The 10,146-nt window shown below is 58.6% G+C and overlaps 1 protein-coding gene across 2 annotated transcripts; it reads right to left on the bottom strand.

Moving 5' to 3' along the window:
- Positions 1-669: 669 nt before the first annotated feature.
- On the bottom strand, positions 670-7,083 carry PTGES2 (prostaglandin E synthase 2). Of its 2 annotated transcripts, none has more exons than XM_069580097.1 (7): positions 5,907-7,083; positions 4,436-4,633; positions 3,695-3,753; positions 3,180-3,329; positions 2,716-2,916; positions 2,307-2,424; positions 670-1,311 (listed from the first exon to the last, which is right to left on the bottom strand). In XM_069580097.1, the coding sequence occupies exons 1-7, from the start codon at positions 6,351-6,353 to the stop codon at positions 1,189-1,191; spliced, it is 1,296 nt and encodes a 431-aa protein (XP_069436198.1). In that variant the 5' UTR covers positions 6,354-7,083; the 3' UTR covers positions 670-1,188. The 2 variants fall into 2 exon arrangements, with proteins under 2 accessions (XP_069436198.1, XP_069436199.1); XM_069580098.1 differs by lacking the exon at positions 670-1,311 and adding an exon at positions 1,497-1,739 and having other exon boundaries at positions 5,907-6,243.
- Positions 7,084-10,146: the final 3,063 nt, after the last annotated feature.

Raw genomic sequence — 10,146 nt, 5'->3', positions numbered from 1 at the left:
ACAGGGAGGCCCCAGCACATAGTGATCAGCTCACTGGCTGGCTGTCCAGCCTCTGGAGGGCAACCTCGGTGGACCAGCGTGCCCATCATCTGCTGAAACCAGGAGAGCAGGGACCCCACAGCCCCTCCTTGTTCCCAGAGTCGTTTCTCTCTATAGACTCCTGTCCTACCGTCCATCCCGTCAAGTCCCAGGCCTGAGACTGAAGCCCTGGGTGGCCATCCACAGCCAGAGGGCCTCGAAGGGCCCCGCGTCCTCTGATCCCTGGTCTCCTGGTCTGTAGAGCAGGACTGGAACAACTCCAGCCCTCGCTGAGCCGGGCATCCTTCCACACACTGACCTGGGTCTTGTGGTTGAGCCCTCACAACTGTCCCTGGAGGTGGGGGCCATCCCTGAGGCCCCTTGACAGAGGAGGAGACTCGGGATCAGAGAGGGGTGCCACTGCCCTGCCCAGAGTCCCACAGTCAGTGGGGAGCAAAACCGGACCCGTGCCCCAGGCCATCTCTGCACCTCCCTGCTGAGCATTCATGGCCACGAACACAGGATTCCAGGACACAAAGCACGCTGAGCCTTTCACCCAGGCCTGACCCTCACTAAGCCCTGGACAAACAGCATTAACTGCCAGGGCGGCCTTCCCTAACCTGCACTGACCTCCACTACAGTGCCACCATGTGGGGAGCTGCAAACCTTTTCTTTATTGCAAATATGATATACAGTCCCAGTGTGTGTGTGGCGGGGGCACCTGGGAACAGGACCCAGAGGGAGCCAAGGACAGGGTCTCCCAAAACCAAAGGGTCCCTGCTTCCTTCGCTCAGGGCAGGAGCCCGACCTGACTCCCACCACGCGGCACAGACAGGGCAGCCTCAAGAGCCCCAGGGAAGGCTGAGAGTAGGGAGGCCGAGGAGGGAGTCGGGGAGGGTCAGCCCCTGGGGCTGGTGTGGAGGGAGGTAGCCTTCCATGCCCTGTGGATGGAAACCAAGTCTGGGCTTTGTCCCCCAGGGCCGCAACAGACGTCCAGTGTTAGAAGCGAGGGGGCTGCCAGGGTGGGATGCACAAGAGGCCGAATGATCCTGCCCTCGCTGCACAGTGTCTCAGCATCGCCAAGTGCTGGCCCAGCGGCCCTGGTCCTTCACAGCCGGCATCTTCTGCTGTTTCCGCCCCCGCCCCCCGGCAGGGATCACGAGGCTCAGCTCACTGGGGGGCCTCGGCGATGGCCTTCTCCACCCGCAGGTACCAGGGCTGGATGTGAGTGTGACGCATGAGGTCGTCGAAGGCCTCCAAACCCTCCATCACACGCAGCACGCCGTAGACTGCCTGGGGGTAGATACAGAGAGGTGTCCACACTGGCCCATCACCTCCCCTCTCTGAGAGCCCCATGACCCACTCTAGGGAAACAGCAAATTCGCCAAGATGGGTGGTCAGGCTCTCTCGCCCCACACCCTCTCGCCTTTGCCTCATGTTTTGTGAATAATCCATATGTAATGGCCAAGATCACTTACAGCACTGCGCGTGAGCCTCACGAGGTGCTCGCTGGGCCACGGGCTACTTGTGCTCTGTAAGCATATACAAGCTCCACCTGGAACGCCCCTGAGGTTGTGTTGTGTTATGTGAGCTTATATTATGTCTGCTGCTACGGCTGCCGCGCCAGCCAGGAGAGAATAACCGCGTCTGCAGTTCCTACGGCTCCCTGAGCTTCCTTCCAGCCTCTCAGCTCGTGCCTTGTCTCCCCTGGGTTCAGCAAACTGTGCAGTGTGAACAGCAAGACAACCGGCGTCACGAACAGGATCAGCGATAGAACTGGCGTGGTCAGCAGGATTAGCGAGACACCCTCTAATGGGCCAGCTTTGCACGTGGGGCTTTGAATGAAGTGTGTGGGCTGGTTGTGGGTTTTGCCTGTCCTGCACCTACATCCCTTTTCTGGGCAACAAACCACCCCTCTCCCCCGACTCAGAGTTTCCTTTGAGAAAATGCCCTTCCCCCACCCTCAGTTCCTGAGATTTTAGAAGAGGGGACCCACCCCATCACTTACTCCAAGACCTGAACCTTGCAAGCCACATATTCTACCCTGGCAGAACTACTTCAAGGATTGGCACTGAGGTCAGGCTCACAAGACCCTGTTGCAGTACTTTTTGCTAGGTAGAAGCCTGGAGCGCTCGTTTTCCTTAGGCCCTTGACAATCAGTGAAGCCAGGTGCCCCTGGGATGGAGGAGCTGTGAGATGCAGGTATTGCTCACGCCTGGGTTTTCCCAGCCTGGGCCCCCAAGGAGAGACCCTTCAATATGCGCACCCCCTGCCATCACCACACTCACCAGATCTGCCAGGTTCGGCTTCTGGCCCCCCATGAAGGGCCGGTCTTTGCCCACAGCTGCCACCCACTTGTTGGCAGCCTCGTAGAGATCCTCCCGCACGTCATCCCGGAGGTGGTGCCTGGGCAGGGATGGACAAGGAGTCCATCAGGGGGACTCCGAACCCTGACACAGGTGGGGAGCATGGGAAGGCCCGGGGCCGGCGTGGCTGTCGGGCCGGACAAGGGGGACGGAGGAAAGTACAAGACAGGGGCCCAGAACTGGACTCCAAGGCCAGCCCTGCTTCCCCTGGGCTGGGGGAGGCCATCAGGAGTTTTGGGGATTGAGTCTCAGATGGGCTAATGCTGGGGGATGGGAAGCCCCCAGGTGCACCCACGCGTACCCACCCACACACGCACACATGCACCATCACCTGCGCTTGAGCCGCTTGCTGATGAAGTACATGGCAGCTGCGCCCATGTACTTGGCCATGGCGCCCTCCACGGTCCCGAAATTGCCCTCCTTGACAATGTAGTCAAAGGAGGCCAAGGCCTCGGCCGGCGTGCGGTACACGTTGGGGGAGATGAGGTGTACCAACCAGTCGTCCGCCCACTGCCGCCACTTCATCTCCTCCCTGCGGGCGAGGGGGACAGAGAGCAGGCCAGGTGGGCTTCCCGAGCCAGCATCTCCTCTCCTCCCTGCAGGCAAGGCGGGCAGAGGGCCGGCTTGGTGGGCTTCCTGTGCGAGTGCCCAGGGCGGGGGGAGGCACAAGGGGACTCAGTCCCGTGTGGCCCAGCCCCAGCCCTTATGGCTTACAGCATCTCGCTCAGCCTGGTCCCCTCAGTGGGGAGACCACCCCTTCCCCACATCCCCAGGGCCAGCCCCGGTCCCACTCACGTCCTGGCCTCCTTCCCCCCATACATCCGCTGGGCTTCCTTCTCATCCAGCATGAGCCAGTACTTGTTGCAGAATTCAGTCACCTCCTTGCCCTGGTCGTTCACCGCCTTCATGGGTGGATAGTAGGTGATGATGTCCGCCAGGGGTTGCCTTTGGGAGATATCTAGAGTTTTACCCCGACTCCCTCTTCCTCGGAGACTAAGCCCTCACCTCCTCTGGATGAATAATACCTCCCCAACCTGAGTTAACCCGCAGAAGCGTCCCACCCTCTTGTGGGTGACACAGGAGATCCTGCAGCAAGAGGAATTTGGGGCAGACTCCGGAAGCACCTCCAGGACAGAGGGAGATGCATGGAGGAGAGGAAGGGGGGGATCTCAGAGTGACACCCACAACCCATTCTGGAAATCTAAGCTGCAGCCCCACCCCCACTCCCATGGAGGAGCCCAGGGGAGGCCTCCCTGAGACAGGAGAGGGCATGAGACACTGTGCCAGCCTGGGCCACAGGGGCTCCTTACCCTGACACCAGATAGGTCTTGAGGGCGCTGATGATCACAGAGGAGTCATTCAGTTGTTGCTGGAGAAGAGGATGGTTTAGATCAGGGCTGGGAAGGGCAGTGGGGACTGGCTGACTGGCCACTGGCCGGGTCAGCAGGGGCTCTTCTACAATCCTGACACCCAGACATTCAGGAACTGGTCAGGAGGATCCTGGGTGTTGTGTCCCTGTCCGTGGGGGTTTGCCCTGAAAACTGATGCTCACTGAGTTCTACCTCCCCACAGGTCGCAGTCCCCACTATCAGGGAAGCCTGTCCTGTGTAAGGGAGACAAAGTGTGGCTAATGGACAGGAGGAGGTGGGAAGGACCCAGGATCTGAGCCCTGCCCCCTCACTCAGGTGGCCTGCTGGACTCTGAGGGGCTGGGTAGACTCAGAAGCTACAGAGTAGGAGCCAAGTCCTACACCCCGGAGGGTATGGTTCTATGTTGATCAATGAAGCCAAGTCAGAGAGGCTAAGCAACTGGTCCTAAGTCACACAGCCAGGGAGTGGTGGAGTCCCTCCTTGAACCCAGTCCACCCAGACTTCAGAACCCACGTGTTGAGCTCTGTGGCTCTCTGCCTCCCTTAGACTCACTGGTTTATAATCCTCAGCGGAAACTCAAAGAGCCCATGTTCCTCCCGGGGCTGCAGAGCAGAGCCCAACTCAGGGGTGTTCCAGGACAACCCAGGACACTGGGCCAGGGGGCAGCTGCCCAAGGCTCACCAAACTCTCTCCTTCCTGGGCCATAACGATGGGCACCTTCCTGTAGGAGGAGAACTTGATCTCGGCCCGGCGCACAGGGTTCACCTCCACCACCTGGTAGGGCAGGGCGTGGAAGTCGAGGAAGGCGCGGACCTTGCTGCAGAAGGGACACGTTTTGTACTGGTACAGCGTCAGCTGCAGGTGGCTGGACAGGGAGAGCTGGGCAAGGAGCAGAGAAGGAAATTTTGAAGCTGCAAACCTTTCCCAGGGGAGTTTTCCAGGATGTGTCTGAGAACTTCGGGAGGAATGGGGGATGGGTGGCGGGGAGGTGGGGAAGGGCTCTTGCAGAAGACAGTTCAGGCTCAAGTGCCCATCCAGGGGGCTCCCCCGGCAGAAAGTCTGTTCTGTGTAGGAGGGATCTTCTCATCTTTGTCCAATGCTAGATAGACATCTCTCTGCTCCTTCCGGTCCCAAGGGAATGTCAGACACTGTCAGGTGTGTGCGCCCCAGACGCAACTGTTTCAACTTGGGAGTGCCCACCCCTACTCCCTCGACCCGAGGCATATCTGGATGAGGGGGCAGAGCCCAGCGTTTCCGAGTGGTGGTGGTGGTGGTCGTTCAGTCGCTCAGACTCTTCGTGACCCCATGGATTGCAGCACGCCAGGCTTCCGTGTCCTTCACTATCTCCCAGAGTTTGCACAAACTCATGTACAAAGCCCCAACAGGAGAGGGTGGTATCTGGGCCCCTGGCCTTCATAGAGCAGGAGAGCCCCAGGTGAGCTTGCCGCATACTCACGTTTGAAAGTCACAGCTGCGGTTCCCCTCCCCCATTGTTCAGAGATGGGAGACTGAGGCTGGGCCATGGAGGTGGGTGGGCAGGGAGACACAGAGAACTCCACTCCCCATCTATGCGATCCTGTTCCCAGGGGTTCAGGAAAGGGGCGCCTGTGGATGTGTGGTGGGGGCGGGGCTGGCGCTGGGCACAAAGCATAGCAAAGGGCAGCTGGGCCATCCCCTTGCCTGGGGGGACATACCCGTGCTCCTCATCTCAGGGCCTGGAATCTACCAGTCATCGTTTCGTAAAAACAGAACACTAATAATACTAATAAATACACAACCTCAGGATTTGGAGACAGGGGGAGGGAGGCGGAAAATGTTTAGAAAGTAATAAACCGTGCAAGAGACTTTCCCTTTTCAGTTATTTCCAAATCTTCCCATTAAAAAGTCTTAAAACCCGTTTGTAAAACGATTTGAAAACAGAGGCAGTTCCACTTAGCGGCATCCGTAAGGCTCCATTTCACAGATGAGGACGTTGAGGGCTGGAGGACTTAAAACCAGGTCACTCGCTCAAGGTCAAGAGGCGACAGAGGAGGTGATTTTGACGCCGCCGGTTCCCAGAAGTCCCGAGGTTCCGCGCTCACCTCAGGGCCCCTACCCAAGGCTCGGTCCTTACCTGCGCGGCTTGCTACCCAAGCCCTTACCTCGGGCTTACCTGTGTGGCCGAGCGCTCTGCGCGGAGGTCCTGGGTGCGCAGGTGCCACCGCGCCGTGTGGTATAGTCCCAGGGCGCCACCCAGGGCCAGCGCCGCCGCCCCCAGAAGCCGTGGACCCCCCTTGCGGGCCGTAGCGGCGGGGCCCGAGCCTCCGGCTGCCCCGGTGAAGCCGGCCCGGCTCTGCGCGTGGAGTCCCAGCGCCGGCCGATCGCCCAGCCTCCAGGCCAGAGCGCGCCCGAGGGGCCACAGCGCCCGTACAGCACGGGCCATGTTTGCTTCGCCGGCGCCGCGGAAGGGCGCGAGAAACAAAGACTGCCTTGGCTCTGGCTCCCCTTGAAGGGGCGGGGCCAGCCGGTTGCCAGGGGTGACGGTGACGCCGAGCGGGGCGGGGGCAGCCCTCTTGGGACTGAGCTTCAGTCCCCGGCGCCCAACTTTTAAAACATCCATCAGAGCCGAAGAAACACCTGAGGATGTCTGCTAACTGCCGCCGGCTTCTAGAGTGTAGACGTAACTGGTCTCGGTAGTGACCCGGAGCCGAATGCAGGAACTCAGGCATGCAGCCCTCAGTTCAGTTCAGTCGCTCAGTCGCGTCCGACTGTGCAACCCCATGGACTGCAGCACGCCAGGCCTCCCTGTCCATCTCCAACTCCTAGAGTTTACTCATACTCGTCCACATTGAGTCGGTGATGCCATCCAACCGTCTCATCCTCTGTCATCCCCTTCTCCTCCCACCTTCAATCTTTCCTAGCATCAGGGTCTTTTCCAATGAGTCAGCTTTTCGCATCAGGTGACCAAAGTATTGGAGCTTCAGCTTCAGCATCAGTCCTTCCAATGAATATTCAGGACTGATCTCCTTTAGGATGGACTAGTTGGATCTCCTTGCAGTTCAAGGAACTGTCAAGAGTCTTCAACATCACAGTTCAAAAGCGTCAATTCTTCGGCGGTAAGCTTTCTTTATAGTCCAACTCTCACATCCATACATGACTACTGGGAAAACCATAGCTTTTGTTGGCAAAATAATATCTCTGCTTTTTAATATGTGGCCCTTAGTGTCACCCATAACAGGCACCCAATCGAAAGAGACTGAACCCTTCTCAGTATCAGGGAAAGCGTCGTGGCATCCGGTCCCTGAGAGCCGCAGAAACTGTCCGTCCCGACAAGTAGCAGGTGAACGCCCTTGACTCGGGATTTCCGCACCCCGCCTCCCCCGCCCCCAGGATTTTTTATTCTGCCCTCCCGCGCCGATGCACTGTTTCTTCTGTGACCCGAACCATAAAAATTTCCATACACATGTGGGGCCTTAGAAACCCTGTGTCTCGGATTTCGCCCAGCCGGAGGTGCCGAGTCGCCGATTTGCCCAGGTCCCCAGGGGTAAGAAGGGGCAGAATGGAGGGTTCCCAGCTGTCCCGCCCCTCTGTCGGGCTCTTTCACCCAAGCTAAGGGCTGGAGCCTCCATCGCCTAGGCTTCTCAGCAGGCAGCCTCGGGATGGCCCCTCCCGGGGACCGGGAAAGGGGCGGGGCTCGATGAGTGGGCGGGGCTTGGACAGCTTGTGGGCGGGGCAAGGCGGAGTTGAAGGCCGGGCCTGCGCAGAGAGTTCTGTTCGCTGGGTAAAGCGCTGTGGCGACAGGGCCGCGACTCTGAGTGCGGTGGCGACCGGGGGCAGAGTCTGCCAGCGTGTGGGGGCGGGGCCGGGGGCCCCTCTACGGCGTCCCGCCCCTCCGGTCCAGCGTTCGGTCCACAGCCCCCACCTTCCGCCCCGTGCCGGCCTTTCTGTGCGACAGTCGCCGTGTCCCATCTTCGCGGGGCCCTTGTGGAGCCAGTGTCTACAATGTCGGGACCTGGGCACGCCGGTGGAGGCGGAGGCGCAAGGCGAGGACGACGGCTTCAGGGAAGCCGGTGACTCGAGGCGGGGTGTGGGTGCTGCTGAAGCGACTTTTGCTTTTTCAGGGATGCCCTCCTGGGAAGGGGAATCGAGGCTGGGAAAGAACCCCAGAGCCCTCCCATGCCCCGCCCCAGGGTGGGTCTGGGGCTGCCGGCGCCCTTCTGGGGTTTCCGGGGCGAGCACCTGCGAGTAGGTCCCTGGAAACCGCAGCATGGGAGAACCGGCCCCGTTTTACAGCTGGGGATACTGAGGCCGCCACAGGGTCACTCGCCCTTTGGGACTGGGATTTGCTTCAGCCACTTTTTTCAGCCCCGGTGGAGACGGAGGCTCCTGAGGGGACGGGGCTGGCCGTGGACCCTCTTGGGTTGGCCAGAGCGTCTGTCTGGGTGGACGTCAGCATTCCTTTGCTGGTAGTGGTCTGGAGCCCTGGCAAATGTGACTTGCTTACAAAGCATCCTGTTGCCTGCATAGCACTGCAGGGGAAGGGAAGGAAGGAGGGTCAGGAGAGAGAACCATCAGCTCCCTTCTCACCTTCTGGAGCCTCAGTTCCCCCATCTGTAAAATAAAGATAATGGTTAGCGTCTCCTGCATTGAGATGTATCAGGATTCAATGGGGAAATGAATAGGAAGAGGCTGGAAGCCTGAGAGGCCAGTGTTTTAGAGACCCCTGGCAGTGGCAACCCACTCCAGTTCTCTTTCCTGGAAATCCCGTGGACAGAGGAGCCTGGTAGGCTGCAGTCCATGGGGTCGCTAAGAGTCGGTCAGGACTGAGCGACTTCACTTTCACTTTTCACTTTCATGCATTGGAGAAGGAAATGGCAACCCACTCCAGTGTTCATGCCTGGAGAATCCCAGGGACCGGGGAGCCTGGTGGGCTGCTGTCTATGGGGTCACACAAAGTTAGACACGACTGAAGTGACTTAGCAGTAGCAGCATTTTTTGCCCACCATTTTTTGCAGTTTGTTCCACCTTTGCCAAATATAAGAAGGAAACCCAATAACCCAGTCCTCCACCAAAATATTTGGCAAATTCTCCCTTTGTTCTCCTGACCAAGATTGGGCAGGATGTAAGGGCAGACCCACATCTCATGGCCCATCTTCCAGTGCTGTCTGCCCTGGGTCCCTATACTGCCTCTTCCTTATCTCATTCCAGCCAAAAGCTTCCTCTCTGTCACTTACTTGGATGGATCCCTAAGCCCAAGTCTGAGCAAGTCCCAGGGACGGCCATACTCTTCCTTGTTGCTGTGGAACATCTGGGGATAGGTAGCCAAGACCCAGGCCTCTCATGCAGAGAAGACAGAGCCTCTGTTCAGGCAGAACCCAGATCCTGCCAGTCCAGGAGCCCCATTCCAAGATCCAGCCTCCATGACCTCCCATTGGTATCTGACCCTAGTGACCAGTCTTCTGGATGGACACATGCCCCTCTGTGGGTCTGAGACCCCACCCCTTTTTGTTTTTCTTCACCCTCTCTTCTGCAGCAGCCCCCAAAGAGTTTGGTTCTTCAGGGTTCTGTGCTGGCTTCTCTAGGTCCCAGGCATATGGCCTCGGCCACTTCTTTGCTGCCCTGGTTCCTGTTACCATCTGTGTCGTGAATGCCCAGCCTGGGGTTTCAGGGCAGTTCTATCCTGTCCCTGCTTCTGGGACAGCCAGGATGTCCCCCAGGAACCCCACCTTCGTCCTGGCACAAGCACCCAACTGGCTATCTCTCCCACCTAACCATTTTCTCCTCTTCTGTTCCTGCCTCTATCATCAAGGGAAAACCCAAGAGTCCTGCCAAACTCTTCACCCTCCATGACTGCCAAGCCCCTGCTCTGCCACCTCCTCTGACCCCACCAGTTACCCTTCTCTGCCACCCCAGTGGGTTCTACCCATGTGTCCCACTTCATCTCACCCAAAACCTAGGAAAGAGATGAATTTCAAAATAATTATGCTGAATGAAAGAGGCCAGGCAATAGGGTATATATGCTGTTTGATTCCACTCCAGTACTCCTGCCTGGAAAATCCTATGGACGGAGGAGCCTGATGGGCTGCAGCCCATGGAGTCTCGAAGAGTCGGACACGACTGAGTGACTTCACTTTCATTTTCACTTTCATGCATTGGAGAAGGAAATGGCAACCCACTCCAGTGTTCTTGCCTGGAGAATCCCAGGGGCGGGGAAGCCTGGTGGGCTGCCGACTCTGGGGTCGCACAGAGTCGGACACAACTGAAGCGACTTAGCAGCAGCAGCAGAAAATGCCAGCTAATCTCTGGTGACAGAAAACATATTGAAGGTTTCCTGGGGGTGGGGCATGGAGTGTGTGATGAAGGGCAGGAGGGAAAGAGCATGAGGAATCTTGGGAGGTGGGGGGGCAGTGACG

The sequence above is a fragment of the Ovis canadensis genome, chromosome 3 (assembly GCF_042477335.2).
Source record: "Ovis canadensis isolate MfBH-ARS-UI-01 breed Bighorn chromosome 3, ARS-UI_OviCan_v2, whole genome shotgun sequence".
Classification (NCBI taxonomy): domain Eukaryota; kingdom Metazoa; phylum Chordata; class Mammalia; order Artiodactyla; family Bovidae; genus Ovis; species Ovis canadensis.
The sequence above is the reverse complement of the archived record's forward strand: the minus strand, read 5'-3'. Positions and strand labels throughout refer to the sequence as shown.